Source organism: Polypterus senegalus, chromosome 6 (genome assembly GCF_016835505.1).
Source record: "Polypterus senegalus isolate Bchr_013 chromosome 6, ASM1683550v1, whole genome shotgun sequence".
NCBI classification, from domain to species: Eukaryota; Metazoa; Chordata; class Cladistia; order Polypteriformes; family Polypteridae; genus Polypterus; species Polypterus senegalus.
In genome coordinates this window covers 73,828,050-73,845,631 of record NC_053159.1, presented here as the reverse complement: position 1 = coordinate 73,845,631, position 17,582 = coordinate 73,828,050, and the positions used below count along the sequence as shown (strand labels likewise).

General features: G+C 39.4%; 1 protein-coding gene across 1 annotated transcript in view; it reads left to right on the top strand.

Annotated features, from left to right (window-relative positions):
* Window positions 1-2,657: 2,657 nt before the first annotated feature.
* The window catches only part of zgc:162707 (UPF0524 protein C3orf70 homolog B), a 108,619-nt gene continuing 93,694 nt past the window's right edge, over window positions 2,658-17,582 (top strand). The window contains exon 1 of the mRNA XM_039756342.1: window positions 2,658-3,596. Coding sequence (XP_039612276.1) covers window positions 3,413-3,596 — 184 coding nt within the window. The 5' untranslated portion in view covers window positions 2,658-3,412. The remainder of the gene's footprint in view (window positions 3,597-17,582) is intronic.

Sequence of the window (17,582 nt, the reverse complement as noted above, 5' to 3'; positions counted from 1 at the left end):
AAAATATACTTTTCAAGGCTCACATTCAGAAACATTTTCACCTTTCTGCCCAATGGCTGGAGTATGCTGTGTTTATCACTGCTGACATGTTCTGGGATGTAAGTGTATAGAAGAGTTGGTGTAATTACATATTTAATGTCCATTACATGAAAGATGGGCAATTAAGAATAAATTCATTTGCTGAGTGCTCAGCTGGTTGAGCCAGCCTTTTGTAAGCAGTAATTGGAAATGTGGGAAGGGTCAGCAGTTGAACACGAGATCAGCAGGCGGCTTGGTGAAATGAGTCTTCCTTATATGTGGAGACTTGGCCTTAGTTCATCCATCCATTCATTTTCTCAACCTTTATTTTCTAAGTACAGAATGACAGGAAGCCAGGCAACATTTGCTCAAGGCAGCAAACAACTGTGTTTTGGTTGACAATCCATTTCCACACTCGCCCCTGCAGGGCAAACTGAGAGTCAGCCATCCATCTTTGAGTTGTAGGAGGAAACCCAAAATCTACCTGGATACGGGGAGAGCTTGCAAACTTCACATAAATAGTACCTGGGCTGGTAATTATACCCAGATCCCAGTGGTACGCATAAACACTGTTATGTATCATCATCTGTTAGTTTTATTTGATAGATTTAGTTCATTTTTTTGTCTACCATTGACAGTCATGCCTGAATGACATTCACTAAACTGTCAGTGTGCGGGGACATTATCTACAAATGAAAGCTCTGAAACTGAATTACAGAAAGTCTCTTATCTCTAGGCGATGACATTTGCAGATGCAGAATTACTTCTGTTCCATGATGCATTTTTTATGATAATGTTTTATATCAATTGATGCATGTGTTTCTCTGGCATATTCCAGCTTAGAAATGACGATGGCCACATGAAGCATCAGTCCATCATCAGGTGCACACACACACACTCTAGCTGACTCAGTTTACAAATGTCACTGAACATCCCACATGGCGTCACCCTAGTGCTGCTGTGCCATCTGCCTTACCAGATCTTAACATACTGTTACAAGTTATCACTGCAGCTGCCAAATACCATCCATCCTTTCCCAGATCTCTGACCCAATTCAGGAAGGCAGGGTGCTGGAGCTTTAATATTAATAATTAATTGCATTTATATAGCGCTTTTCTAACCTACTCAAAACACTTTACATAGACAGTGGGACCACTTCAGTCACAACCAATGTGCATCATCCACCTACAACATGTTTGGGGCCCTGAAACTTGAACTTTTATGGGGGCCCCTTTGCAACTAGCAACTAGGTCTGGGTAACTACTATTATCTACTTCAATGGGGATCACCACAATTTTTTAAAAATGTAACCATTACATGTAGGAATTTAAAAAAAATCCCTTCTATACAGTTGATACACAAATGTTTAAGCAATGTGGACTAAAGTCATTTCTGGGACCCATCCAGGATTAGGGGCACTAAAGCTGAAACTTCATTAGTTTTATATAGGGTGCTCCAGATCTAATTATGCAATTTTCATTACGCTATAACTTATTAAGTTTATTACATAGAAAATCACCCGAAAAATGCACGAGAAGTGTGTGAACTGACAACATGAAGAATCGTCTTTGCGCCGAACTGGAATCGTCCTCGCATAAATCAAAGTAATCCAGACAATCTGGATCTGTATAATTAGATCTTGCCCCGTTGCTTGTATGATGCAACGGCAGCCATTCTTGCCTCCAATTTGCTCACCACACATTAGAAATTAGGTGTCAAAGCCAAATTTGAGACAGTGGATGATTAGGGTTGTCGTGGTCAATTTAGCCAGATATCCAGGGATCTTTTATGACTACAGAGAGTCAAGATCTTAGTTTTACATCTCATTCAAAGGTCACTGCACTACACCGTCACATTGGCATCCACACACTGACCATAGCGTTGACATCCACCCACATTGGCCTCACCAACCCCTGTTCCAGTAACAACTCAGGCCTCTCCTAAAAGGTCTCCTATTTAAGTACTGGTTGAAACCTAACATCCTTCACTTCAGGTGGATTACCTGCGATGAAGTGCAGGTGATATAGCTGCTTTGCCTAGCAGCACTGTATGTATATATGGAGTTTACAGTAAGCAATTAACCTAAGATGTCTTTTCAAAGTATTATGAAAAAGACAGAAAATACAATATAGACAAAGCAAGGATTACAAATTACAAGCAGAATTTGTTTTGGAGCTGTGAAGCAACCATAAACATGAAGTGAATTGCTAGATGGTTTACTTTAAAAGTTCAGTTCCACCTTGGATGTCCTATGTGACCCACACGAAGTAATTGAAGTGAAACATAATAATATACCTATGTATTGGAAAAATAATTTGGCAGAGTGTCAATAGCGGCACAATATAAAACAACCTTGTGTGCTTGTACTGTGCTAGTGGGATAGCGCTAATGGTGAAAGGCGCTATATATAAGAGCCTTCTGGTATTACCTGAAACCAGCGTTTTAGTCTCTCTCTGTAAATTCCTTCTTCTCCTCGCAGCGCTGTTCAGATGCATAATAAGAGAGAGTGTAGAGAGCCGTCTAATCCCGTATCATCCATAGATGCCGTATCGACGCCCCCTGGCGCACTCCCGCGGTACTGCAGCGGGAGGATCCTGGGGCGTCACTCTCTTTTTCTGTCTCTCTCTTTCTCTGTCGTTGCAGACTGTGCACCTCGGGATAGCCAGCAGCGCGCCTCAGCAAAGCGCACATCTGGAGAACGAGCCAGCGGAAAGTTCGCCAGGCTGTCTGCTTTTTTTTGTACATCTGGATTGGCAGCGACGGCGGCAAGGTCACACACTTCGGGACACTTTTCAAAAGCCACCGACTTTTCGGAGTGCTTGCTTGGCGATGATGCCTTTGTTTTTTCAGGGGAACATTTGCGCTTTCCTACGGATATGCAATTTTAAACGTGTGTTGCAGTTAATCGGAGCAGGAGGAAGACGGTGCCTCTTGCAAGTGTAACTAGAGCTCGCTTCGGGCTTCCAGCGCAGTGAAACTCTCCAGGGGAGTCGGGCGATGCCGATGCGGTTAGAAGCTCGAGCAGTAGAAGCTTTGCAGCTGCCAAACTGACGGCACTTTCCAAGTTGCGCGGAGGGGAACAGGGAGATCCTGGCAGCAAAGCACTCATGGGAAGTTGGATTTCTAAATGAAGAAAGGAAGGAAGGGGCTTTGCCTATTGTTGTATGTTCTTTTACTAATGGGATCTTTGTATTTTATGCGTTGATATTTTTTGTTCAGGCGCTCTTTTGAGTCTGAATCTTCGAAAGTTGTCTTTTTCGAGGGAGTTTAAACTGCACTCAGAAGGGGAAGACGGAATACTAACCCGTTATCTTTTTTGGTGGCCACCGATATCATTGTGAAAGGGCATTTTTTTACACTGCCTGTGATTGTTATCCTCTCTTCCATCGATGAAATGACCGCCGCGGGAGCCCAGAAGGTGCCCAAGAGTGAGAAGCTGGATGAGGCTCAGGCGCTGGCCAGAAGCTGCGCGGGGAGACCCGACTTCCTACCGTGTGATGGACTGTCCATCTGCGCCACTCATAGCCATGGGAAATGCTTTAAGCTACACTGGTGCTGTCACCTGGGTTGGTGTCACTGTAAGTATGGGCTTTATATTGGGTAGGGTCGAGTGCTGGACTGTGCCACCTCACTTCTCGTGGCAACTTTTAAGGGGCAGCGATTGCTGGTACTATTTGCGGAATTGTGGCGATCCCGGCTTTTTGTGACTTAATATTTAAACATAAATGTTATCCAGACTATAAATCAATAAAGTGTGTAATCGTCGTGGGTATCACTGGGGGGAGTACAGGGGTCTTCCCCCGATTTCCTTTATCAGAGAGGGTGAACTAAAACCCAGTGCGGAGACAAAAGGCTACAGTGTTCGGCTGAATTTTCAGAATGTTTTGTTAAGTCCCCACCCAGATCACTCGGGGAACTTCCTAGTTTTAATGGATTGTAGCTGTCTAGATTAAAAACTGCCACTGTCTTAATTCTTCACTTATTAATTCCCTGTTTTCTTCGTTTCCCCAACTCAGTGGATTCCAAAAGGGATTTTCATGAGGTGCTGACTGTTGTTGAAGGGTGTAAATCACAGATCAGGATCTCAATAACTGGCTTCAACTTTGTATTTTTCTACATGGAAATAAAAATCAGGCTTATGAGTAAAGGATCCCACATTGCAATAAATAATTTGCACCAGTGTCTCCTCACCAGCATGCACTATTTTTTTTAAACACCAGCAAGGAGACACAAAGAAGACACGTGAAGTGTATTTTGTGTTGTGTGTGTGCTAGTGAGGGTCTCCAAAGATGGCAATCCCAACCAGGGTTTGCTGTTGACAAAATGGGCTCAATGATCTAGAACTGTGTGTAGACAGGTTCAAAAACCGATCAGTGATGTTTCAGAGGTTGGTTAGCACTGCTGTCTTGCACCTCTTGGCCACTTTCTGTGTGGAGGTGGCACATTCACACAATGGCCCTGCAGCCTTCCGCCTTGCACATGTATGGATATACAGTAATTGTGCCCTGTAATGGATTGGCATCCGTTCCAGGGCTGGCTGCTGTGTTGTGCCTGATGCGTGCTTGGGTCGTTTCTATGATCAACATGACCTGAGTGGCAGATAAAGGAGAATGAAAGAATAGAGATCATCACGATTTAAGATATTTGGTCATGGACACTGCAGCTTGGCAATTCACCAGTACTTTCATATACAGTATATGAATACATAAAGGGTGTCACAGTAGCAGAGTGGTAGCGCTGCTGCTTTGCAAAAAAAAGAGAATGGGATTTATGCCATGTATACTCCTTGCATGAAGTTAGCATGTTCTCCCCGTGTCCATTTGGGTTTCCTCCCATAGCCCTAAGACATGCAGGTCAGGTGTATTGGTGATGTTAAACTGGTCCAAATGTGTGTGTGTGTTGCCCTGCACTGGAATGTCGACCTGTCCAGAGGTTGTTCCTGCCTGGAGCCCTTTGCTTATCACGATGGGCTCCAGCTTCCCCCAACCCTTTACAATATAAAGGAGTTTTAGAAAATGGATGGACAAATGCATAAATATAAACAGGCCTTTAATTATAGTGAGTTTAGCATCCATTTCATATAACTATGACATAAAGTAGAGATAATATAGTTATAATTGAACTGTTTAAAAAAAATAAAATTTTTCATTGATTCAGTACAAATATTTAAAGCAGAGCTATGAAAATCAATTACATTTGTGAGGTGTCTGCTCTGGGGTCATTGCTGAGGTTGTTTTTCACATTTTTCAGTCCCTAACAGTCTTTCTTTGTTGTTGAACTGACATCCTTGGAAGTCAGCGTACTCTGCCTTTATCAAAGGCACTGAAATTTTAATTTGCATTCCGGCCGAATCTGTGGTTCTCATTACCTTGGGATACCGTGTGAGCTTTGCTGAACTGAATTGCTTTCACCAATATCCGTGTTGTTTCTATAGCTTGTGAAGATTTCAATAGTCAGATAACCAAGGCTTTAATTTCACTCTTAGATGGTCAGAAAGTAAAGGAAATGAGCCTGCGCCTGACTCTTCAATTCAGACAGTGCAAAGCAGAATTTATAAATGTAATGTAAGCTGCCTGAATTGCTTCAGAATGACATTTTTAGAAGCGCCCTGAAAAAAATGAGGCTGTAATCCATTTTTCCATTGTTTAAGATGCTAGTCCGGGGTGGCTAACTCTGATCTTGGAAAGCCACAGTGGCTACAGGTTTTCATTCTAACAATTTTCTTAATTAGTGACTAGTTTTTGCTACTAATTAACTTCATTTAATTTATTTGCTATTTAAGACTCAGACTTTTTAAATCAGGGCTGAGCAATGTCAGTCCCGGAGGGCCGTAGTGGCTTTAAGTTTTTGTTCCAATCCAATTGTTTCAGGAGAAATCATTCATTGCTGATGAAGCACTTATTGCTCAAGTGACATTTTTCTGCTTCATTTTAGTTGTCTCGGTTGTTAATATTTTCAACCCTTAATTGGTAATTTTAGTCTTAAACAGCTGTATTCATTGTTTTAAAATATGACAAAGGCACCAGCTGTTCTACATCTAGCTTGTCCCCATTTCCACTTGTGTGTATTCATCATTCACTATTTGGTTCAATTAAGTACTCAGATGGAAACTGATGAGAAAGTGAAGAACTGGAAATTACTCATCCGTTTTAGGCTTCACATCACTTGGATGATACATGTATCAGTGGAAAGGAAAAAAATCTATGATTTAAGAATGAAATGACATGGTTGAGTTAAAACCAATCCACAAAATTAAAGATCTGTTATTGGTGAGGATTGGCTTCTAATTAAGCAGCTTTGTTGGAACAAAAACCTGCAGCCACCGTGGATTACCAGAATTGGAGTTGGCAACCCTTGCACTAGTCCATGCTCCCAAAAACACTCGTCACAAGGCAGCAGCACCCGAAAAGAGATGCCAGCCCACTGTATATTACAGGCACAGTTCAGAATATTTACAAACGAGAAGATGGAAGAGATTTTCTTAAATGTTTAATCCTGCAATGCACTCAGTAAAGGAAATGTATATCATTTCTACTTAGTGGAGCTGTCTTAGTAGATGTGATGATTCATATGAAACTACTAAGTGGAAAGTTGCCATGCCACCCTTTCATTGTGGGTTTTTCAGCTGGTCGGCTTTGTTCTTTTAATGGCAAGCAAGAAAAGGTGGTTGAGCACTCGCACCTGCTGTTAAGGAAGTTCAAGGGAGGATTTGTAGACACAAGCAAGCGGAGCAAAGTGTGTAGTACCTCAGTGCTTGTTTGCAACAGTTGCATTTCCCCTCATAGCACACATTGCAAGCTTTTCCTGTCCTCATCATGGCATTAAAGTTAAATAGAAAGCCACCCTGCTGCCTTCTGTTGAGAATCACATGTGTTGTTAGTCTTGCGTGACAACTGCTTTTGCATACAACGGAAGACTTGGTGCTACCAAGCTTCTACTGTTCATTTTTTCAATGATCAACCATGTCTGGCAAGTCTGTGCATGTGCCCCACTAATGCAATAAAATTAGCTTATGCAGCACATCCCAGATGCTAATTTTCTCTTTTATCATTTGAGGAAATACTGAATATTGCACAATGTATTTAAATGTTACGAAAGAGCCAACAGAAGTTTTTCTTATGAATTAACCCAACACTTACATTTAATTCACATTTTAAAAGATCGTTCCCAATCTTATTTCGTCGTAGACTAGCTTATTGTCTTGCTTATTTTTTCTTTACGTTTTTTAAGAGAAATGTTTGCCACTTAAGCAGCAAGTGTACTCTAAAACTGAAAGAGGCACTGTATAAATTTTAAAACTGTTGTGTACCAACCAACTTGCACTGTTACCAGAATTAGTTATGTGAAGTTGGAATTCCCTGTGCACATTTTGTTTCACTTAGTTAGTTGGGGTGAACAAAGGAAAACCTGACCATGGCAGGATAAACTCAAAAACGTTATGGGGAGAATGTGTAAACTCCTTGCAGACCGTGTTTAGGGTGAGATATGAAGCCAGGACTTTGGGCTTGTGAGGCAGTGGCATTAGACAGTGTGCCACCATCAAACTGAAAAGGAAATGAGAAAGGTGGGGGCAATGGGGAGCACATACTAAAATCAGTCATCGAATAAGCAGTGTGAGTGTGAATAAAGAAAACTGAAAAAGATCAACTTGCCTGAGAAGTCTGGAGCCAGGCGGCCACCCACAATATGGCCGAGGGTGGGGTAGGTGGGATTGTCATGTGCCCTGTCTATCTATCTATCTATCTATCTATCTATCTATCTATCTATCTATCTATCTATCTATCTATCTATCTATCTATCTATCTATCTATCTATCTGTCTATCTATCTATCTATCTCCAACCTCAAATCAGAAAAAGCTGGAATGATATGGAGAATGTAAATAAAAAAAAACACACACACACATTGATTCTTAAATTTACTTTGACTTTTATTCCATTGCAGATAGTACAAACCCAAGATAGTTCATGTTTGGTCTGAACAGCTTCATTTCATTTGTCAATATACATCCATTCCTGCTACACATTGTAAAAAAAGTTGGGATGGTAAAGCATTCACCACTTTCTAATGTCACCATTCCTTCTCACAACACTGAAGATATCAAGCGATGAAGCGTTTCAGGTGTTATTTTGTCCCATTCTTTCTGCAAAACATGTCTCGAGGTGTGTAACAGTACAGGGTCATTGTTGTCACATTTTTTGTTTCAAAATTCTCCACACATTCTGTATTGGGCCCTCTTCCTTTGCAGCCATGCCTTTGTAATGTGTGTAGAATGTGGTGTTGCATTGTCCTGTTGAAAAATGCATGGACGTCTCTGGAAAAGATCTTGTCTTAAGGGCAGCATATGTTGCTTTTTTGTATTAGGGCATAAATTTCTTTTGCCAAGGGCACTGACACAACTCTATATCATGATAGGCCCTGGCTTTTGGACTTGTTGCTGATAACAGTCTGGATGGTCCTTCTTGTCTTTGGTCTGGAACACACAGTGGTCCGGAATACTGATTTACCTAACCACAGTACACGTTTCCACTGTGTGATGGTCCATCCCAGATGCACTCCGAGCCAAGAGAAGTTGATGCCACTTCTAATGTATTGTAGTGCTTGACAAGGGTTTGCCAAAGTAATCCCTTGCCCAGGTGGTTATATCAACTGTTGATGAGTGGCGGTTCTCGATGCAGTGCCATCTGAGGTCTCAGAGATCATGAGAGTTCAGCTTAGGCTTGCGGCTTGCCCTTTCCACACTGAAATCCTCCGGATTTCTTGAATTATTTAATGATATTATACACTGCAGAGAAAGATTTATGCAAATCCCTTCCAATCTTTCTTTGAGAAAAATAGTTTTTACATGTTTCAATAATTTTCTCATGCATTTGGTGACAAACTGGAGATCCTCTGCTCTTCTTTGCTCCTCAGAGACTCAGCCTTTCATGGTTACTGCTTTTGTACCAAATCGTGATCACAATCACCTGTTGACATCACCTGTTTGAAATCGCATCATTATTTAATTATTTCACCTCATTAATGACCCTAATTTTCCCCGTCCCAACTTGTTTTTGGAATGTGTTGCAGGCCTGAAATGTAGGAATGCATGTATCAGTATGAATGTAAGAAATGAAGTGAAGTTGACCAGACAAAACATGACATATCTTGTCTGAAATACAAGTCCAAGTACATTTAACAATCACTGTGTTTTTTTTTATTTGCATTTTCCATACCGTCCCAACTTTTTGGTTGGGTATCTATCTATCTATCTATCTATCTATCTATCTATCTATCTATCTATCTATCTTAGTAAGAACCTATTCTGTTCATCATTTTTTTTACATTGTGACCAATATGTCAGTAATGGTAATTAGCAACTTTACTTTTAATACCATCTTTTTTTATACTGTATAACTATTAAACTCTAGAATGTATCAACCCATTTTAAGAAAAAATGCCTCCAGTAAAAGATATAAATAGGAAAAAGCTGAAAACAAGGAATCCCGCCCTCCTGTCTGTAATAGACACATTATGTTCGCATTTCCTGGGCATTGTGCCACTGAATCTCATTTTTTACAGCACCACCCTGCTGTACAGCTTATTCCCAGACTGAGAACAAATTTTCAACAGACTCATTACTACCATAGTGAGCACCATGTACAAAGTCAGAGAAAAAGCTTTCCCAGCAGGGTGCCTTCTAGATGTGTACGTAGAGAGCAATTAATACTTGAGAGGTGCCATTTGCTCTGCGTGTGGACAGAAAGCACTCAGGTGGCTAACGGTCTAGCCCTGCTATAATGTTAACTGGAACATAATAATTTTGTGCTGTTAATAGATGCTGATCGGTGCGCTTTCCTTATTAGAAGGAGAAAAGCATGTCTCTTGAAATTCAGTTGCTTAAGGCAGAAATTCTTTAGAATTAAATGGCATACTGCATTTTTTACTATATTGGCCGTATCCCCATTTTTTTTGTTCTATTCTATTCTATTTTATTTTATTACACAGTAGTTTATTAGTATTTTTTGATGTATCCAATGGTATCATCACTCAAAGTATATTTTTATGAAATAGCTTTAGAGGTACTTAATAACAGAGAGGTGTGCTGAATGATTATGAGAAATTATTTTATCCTGTTTTTTCTTTATTGATTCATCAATTACTTTACAGTTCATGCATATAACCAGACATTTATAGAAAGAAACAAAACAATAAAAACCCAGAACCAGAGCTTTTTGCATTTTATGGATTATTCCAATGTAATAGGTTACTGTGCAGAAACACCGCAGGACTGAAGGCTAAGAGTGAGGCTGATCTGTTTTACTGCTAGATTGGCAGCGACTGAGATCAGCCAGAGGGTGTACACTTGGCAGGGATGCAAATAATCCATTCAATCCGTTTGCTTAATTGAGTGAGGTGTTACATGTAGTTTTTCCACCATTGTGAAGGCCTTGCCCCTGGCTTTCTCAGTTAGATACTGTAACTTCTTTTTTGTGTGATGTTTCCAACTTCCTCTTAATTAGAAAGTACTCTGAGTGTGGTCCCTCTGACTGTGAGCTACATAATTGATGGATGGATGGATGTTAGTTCAATACTGTTCACTTGAGAACTTCCTCTCTAACACCAGCACAGGGCCGCTCAATGTGAAAGTTGATCCTGCTGAATTTATTCAGTTAATTTGTGAAATGTGTCCTCAAGGCCACCAGTGTAATTTAAAAACTGCATTCAAGGTGGGAACCAAGGAGCACTTCATCGTACAAAGGGTCGTGGGAATTTGGCACAGACTACAGAGTCATGTAGTTGAAGTGGAGGCCCTGATGTCTTTTCAAAAACATTTAGATGTGTTGTTGGGATAACATCTATATTCACTAACCAGATCAGCTCTGTGAACTGAATGGTTTTCTCTTGTTGGGAACATTTGTCATCTCCACTGATGTGCTTTATAATGTTGCCAGCAGAAGGAGACCACAGAGGTGATGCCATTCTGTTGAATACGTTCTCATGCATCAATGACCGAGGCTTTTGGAATTGAGGCCAGGGTTTGTATCACTGGTTATTGTTGTGAGGCTCGTTTTGTTTCTGTTGTTAAATTAGCTGAGAGCTGGTGGTGATGGAAGAAAATGTCTACTTAAAATCCACGGTATTATAGCAAAGATGCTGGTGTAGATCTGACTTTTTATTGGTATAAAGTATTTGGAAGGCTGTCCCATAAATCTTCCAAAATCTTTATTAAGTGCTGTTTTTGTTACTTTGGGGTTTACAGTGCTTATATCAAAGGCCCTGGCATGGAAAGTATTGAGAACCCTTCACATTTTTTACAATTTTGCTAAAGCCATTTAAATAAATTTTTTCCCTTAACAAGCAACACTCAGTATCCCTGAGTGACAAAAGGAAAACAAGATTTTAGAAATGTTTCCACATTTCTTAAAAGTAGAAAACTGAAATCATCATATTGACATAAGTATTCAGACCCTTCACTCAGTGTTGAAATCCCATTGGAAGTGATTACAATCTGGAGTTTTCATGGGTATGAAACAACAAGCTTCACACACATGGATTTTGCAATTGTGTGCCGTTTTTCTCTGCAAATCCTCTCCGGCTCTGTCAGGTTGGATGGAGACTAAGTGGACAGCTATTTTTAGGTCTCTACAGAGATTTTTTATTAGGTTCAAGTCTGATTTCTGGCTCGGCACTTCAAGGACATTCTCAGGGTTGACCTAAAACCAATCCTGTGTTGTGTTTTCTTTGTGTTTAGCATCATTGTCTTGTTGGAAGGTGAATCGTCATCCTAATCTGAGGTTCAGAGTGCTCTGGAACAAGTTTTCATTAAGGATATCTCTGTACTTTGCTCCATTCAGTCTTTACTTCTTATTCTTGATGTTGAAAAAAATCTTCACAGTATGGTGTTGCCACCACCATTCTTCACTGTTGGAATGGTATTGGATAGGTGATGAGCAGTCCCTGGTTTCCTCCAGACATAGTGCTAAAAATTGAGGCCTAACAGTTCAATCTGTTATTCATCAGACCAGGGAATCATGTTTCTCATAGACTGAGAGTCTTTTTAGGTACCTTTTTGCAAACTTCAAGCAGACTTTAATGTGTCGTCTGGCCACTCCACCTTAAAGCCCAGATTAGTGAAATGTTGTAGTGGTGGGTGTCCTTCTGGAAGTTTCTTACATTTCCACACAGGTTCTTTGGGCCTTAGCCAGAGTGACCATCAAGTTCTTGGTCACCTCTCATACTGTGGCCCTTCTCCCACAGTTGCTCAGTTTTGCTGGGCAGCCAGCTCTAGGAAGAATCATAATTGTTCCTGACATCTTCCATTTAAATATTACAGAGGCCACTGGGTTCTTAGGATCCTTCAAAGCTGCAGAATTTTTTTTTGTACCCGTCCGTAGATTGACAAAATCCTGTCTCTAAACACAGCAGGCAATTCCTTTGACCTCAAGACTTGTTTTTTTCCTCTTATATACATTTTTAAACTGTGGGACCTTCTATAGACAGGTGTGTGACTTTCCTTTTTTTTTGGATTTGATGTACTATATTAATCCCCGAGGGAAAATTGTGTTTTTGGGTGACCTTTTGGAGGTAAGAGCACAGGATCAGCCAGTCGTCCAGCACCGCCAGAGCAAATTTCAGGTTCAAAATGCTTTGATACAAGACATACGGCTTCTATGTATCTGGTTAGGCAGGAGGTTAGTATATAAAGTTTTTTAAAAGGATAAAGGGAAAAAAATTGGTATGGAAATCGGTGGATCAAGTAACATGAAATTGTACTGTAGATCGGTATCAACCTTAAAAAACCTAATTGGAGCATCCTTACTTGTATCAATGGGATATTTATTTTGTTGAGTTTAGAGTTGCCAGTCGATTAAGCATGCATGATTATAGAATAAGAAAGGAAATCTAATGTACCCAGAGAACAAATTAAGCATACACAGGGAGCATGTACAGCATCTACAGAGTCCTATCATTAGATCATCAGAAGTTTTGCAAATGAAATGAAACTATTTGGTATAGCAAGCTCATATAGTCTATCATAAGATTTCATTGTTTATTTTGACATTTTTCTGCCTTATTCTTACTTACATTGTTTATTACAATTGTATGTTGTTTCCCTTGTTACCCTGTAGTTAGGATGTAGCGGGTTGGATAATGGATGGATGGGTGTTGTTTTTCAAGTTGCTTGGGTACTGCAGTGTTACTGACACACTTTTCAGTTTTGATTTTTCAGATGCATTATTTTACAAAGCCTTCCTTATTGGGCTGTTCAAAACAAATTTCATGCCTGTCTTTTTTCTGGACAGTGTTTCACTGTTTAGGCTGAGATTATATAAAGCTTTCCCACATATGGCAAACTACTTGTAAGCTGTGATGCTAGTAAAGCAGCAGCTTGGCTGTGTCATTAGGAGGGAGCTTCCGGAGCTTTAGCCCCCAATCTCATTTGTCCTGCCCCAATCTTCTAGACCCCCTACTACCCCATCCAATGATCTCAGACATCCAACCCCTGATCTTCTAGTGCCCAGTCCCCCTTTCCCTTCATTGGGACACCCCCTTACACACTCTTCAGATAATTGTAAACCCAAAACCCATGAGGGGAATTTGCTCTTTGCATTACTGAAACTCCACGGGATCCCCCACCCTAAGCTCTTTGACTGCGTGAAAACCCAAATGGGGCACCCTCCAATCACATCTGCTTTTCTGTCTAAACATACTTGTAGGACTAATGGCATTATCAGAGAGTGATCTCAGCACCTCATAAGTACTTACACCAGCGACACCTCTGTAGCAGCTCTAGTCAAACCCACAGGCTTTGTGCAACTCTTTGAATGTATACCAGCATTATGAAAGGTGGCTGTGTGACATCGTTTTTCGGAACCAATTTTGATGAAATTTAAAATAATCGGTCCTGGGTCAGTCCTATTTATATGACACCAGAAGCAGTTGTATATAGGTTGGGCACTCGCCATACTTAATGTGGCATGTATGTGTTTGAGAATTATACAGACATGTTAAATATAAACAGTGTTAGAACACCACTTCACCAATACCATTTTTTGATTAGCTAAATTTCGAACTAGCCAGAGTATACAGGGTTAAGTATTGTATAATTCTGCATGTGCACACGAAATGAAGGATGCATCATTACATTCATAGCACACTCTGCACACACTATATACTGTGTTTTAAAAGTGCTGTCATTTATCAACCATGGAAAAAAAAACAATTTTTAGTTATTCTTATTCTACATTCAGAAAAGCACAGCAGCATGATTTTTACATTTATAAGACATTTGAAATTATTTCTGAGTTTGCTATAGATTTAAGTCTTAACTCTCTTTTGTTGATTTCATTATAACTTGTCCTTCCTCTGTGCAGTTTGCTCCCTTTGTTGTTCTTATTAATGACAATTAAAAATGAGCAGAGCAGACACCCAGGAAAACAAAACTGAATCATGAAAGGCTGCAACTGCTTTAGCGTCAGACCCACTAATAATGGATTAATTAAATAATTTGAACACCTGGAAAAGCAGAATGAAAATTAAGATGAAAATATTGTTAAAAAGAAAAAAATACATTAATTCCATATTTTTACAGTTTCATAATTTTTTTACCAAACTGATTGCTATGTTCTTCCTAAAACACAGAATAACAAAATAACAGTTCACTTAATTAGCCCAGGAGTCCAGTTAAAAACAGAAGCTGGTTGGAACAAAAAAATCACATCCCTAAATATTTGATCTATTACTATTTTATTTCAGGTGTCTCAGTTATGGTGCATAACACACATATCAATACAATGTCTAAATTTAGCTCTGTGCGAGTCCTTGTGAGATGTTTATATTGGGCCATCAACCCATAATTCATATTAGAATGATTCATATTTAAAATGTTGTTTGAATATATACAAATGTACATTTAAAGTTATTAGGCTCAAATAACTGTACATGTCCTGTTTTCATAATAACTTGTGTTGAACACTATTCTATTTTTCAAATAGTTATAAAAATTCTATATCAGTTAACCGTGAGGTGAAAAAATCCCATGATGCTTTACATTACCTTCATTTTTATACATTAAATACATCAGGTTGGTTTTCACTTCAGTTCAGAGTGTTTTTGTTTAGTGTTCCTCACTTATTGCAGGCTCAGAAAGCTAAACGAATTTTCACAAAAAAACAAAACAAACAAATGAACACTTTGCAAAATACAAATTAGTTTAAACAAACAAGAAAACAAAGCAGTTTCAGACTGATTAATATTAAAGGATCCCGACAATGTCTGACCATTAAAATTATCGTGGAGATGTATGCCATCTGGCTGCCCACCCGCTTCTGGGCATTCTAAAGGTTTACTTAGTTTCATGTGAAGCAGTTAAATAAGAAGACAAAGTAATTTCATCTTTACATACAAAGGCTCCCGGTATCTCAGGTGTCTTTCCATTGGCCAAGAAAATAGTTTGGGAGTATAGCAGTGGCAGGACAAGAAGGGAAACTGAACAGAGAAAAGTCAGTAATGGGTGATAATTATTGTATTGGTTCTATTTCTAAACAAATGTATATTAGACCGTAATGCAATGAGAACATCTAATTAGCAGCTCTAATCAGGGTTTGCTAGAGTAAAGTAGTGACTGTTCAGCCCACATTTGAAAGCTGAGACTGAAGTGACATATTTTATACAGACTGGCAGACCATTTCACAGCTTTGGAGCCCTGTAGCTTGAAGCTTGATCTCACAATATTGTTTTGTTACATTTTCTGAATCAATAGTAGAGATTTTAATGCATGATCTGCTTCTATTTAACGATAAGTTAGGTACAGTAGGTAGGTGAACAGGGCCTTGGCCATTTTAAGACTTTATACTGTATGTAACAAGGAGGATTGTGAAATCAGTGCTAAGCTTAACTGGATTCCAGTGTAAAGACTTGAGAACTGGAGTGATGTGTTCATTATTTATAGTTCTTGTAATTATTTTTGCACCGGTGTTTTGAATTAACTGAAAGCTACATATAGAATGATTTGAACAGCTTGTGACAAACACTTAAATGCTGCAAATAAATACATGAATGAATGTCTACATACGTTTCATATTAAGAACCAGTCTTAATTCCCCAATGCTTTAAGGGGGAAAAATAGGCTTTAGTTTTTTGTTTGTGTTTTAAAAGTAAAAGTAACATTTAGATGTACAGAATTAAAAAGTGACAGAATATAGTTATGGTCTGCATCATTCTTCCCAATAAATAATGTTTCAGTGTTTTTTTCTATATTCGAAGACCAGCAATTATTGTTCATCATATACTTTAATTCACTGACACTATTAATAAGTAACACCATAGGAGAAAAGTTATTTGGTCTCAAATACGGATATAGCTGAGTATCGGCTGCATATGAGTGAAATGAATGTTGCAATTTCTAATGTTAACCCCCAGTTGAAGCATGTAAAGTGAAAACTATAAAGGTTTGAGTGCTGAGCTCTGTGGGACACCATTTCTAACTGCAATATAATCAACAAGTTCTGTCGACACACTTCTGTATGTGTGGAAATCAATTTAATAAATATAAACTGTGCAACCGTCCAAGAATAGAGCCTGAGAGGTTAACATAATTTTCAGGCCAGTTTAACAGAATAGGTGGTCAATGGTATTAAACGCTGAGCTGAAATGTTCAAACATAATTATTGAAGTAGTAAGATTACACTATAGCTGCACAAGTATTTTAGAAAGATAGGGTAAATTTGAAATACCTGTAGTCTTTAATTTATATGTATAAAATTCTTTTCGTGTTTGAAACGGAAATTACGTATGACCACACCAAACGGAAATTACGTATGACCACAGAACATATAATAATACAGGAACTAATCACTTCATTTGTGGATGCCATTTTTATATTGTCTTTATGAACTGTTATTATTTGTGTTAGAGTTACTTTACTGATATTGAAAAGAAGTAAACACAAACACGGCAATCTATCCCATAGAAGTGCGCCCCGCTTCGCCCTCTCCCAGCCCTCCTCTCTGGACTCCAGTGCTGAGCCGTTCGCCGCCAGGCGCGTTCTGACAGAAAAGTTTAATTTATTCGTCCACATAACTTACGAAACTGACACATTATATGTTTTTTTAATTGGCAGTACTTGATAGTAGAAGAGATGAGGAAAACAGCTTTGTGTCTTTCTACTTTTTAACTGCGCCGAGCTGTAAACAATGTGAAGACAACACCACCTTCAGCGGCAAGGGGTCATGAGAACAAAGTGGACGCTCGGAGGTGTGGAATGTTGGACTGCTCTGCCGGTTCGAGAGCTTCGCAGTTTCGGGTGGCGTCCTCTCTTCTCGCACTGATTGTGATTGCCCCGTCGGCTCCTGGGAAATCATTGCGAATGAGTGTGATCGGCGCCATCGAAGCAAAACTCTCTTTTTAAATTGCGCTTCACGACTACTTACTGTCCCTTAAGGTGAGTTTAGGTCACTAAAACCCCACAACATTCAGGGTTGCTTTTGTGATAATTCTTTTAAGAAGATGGAGGGTTTACATCTAAGAAGATGTACCGACCTCTTCATGTTAAGTTTTGGACTTGGGAATTGTTTGGACCTT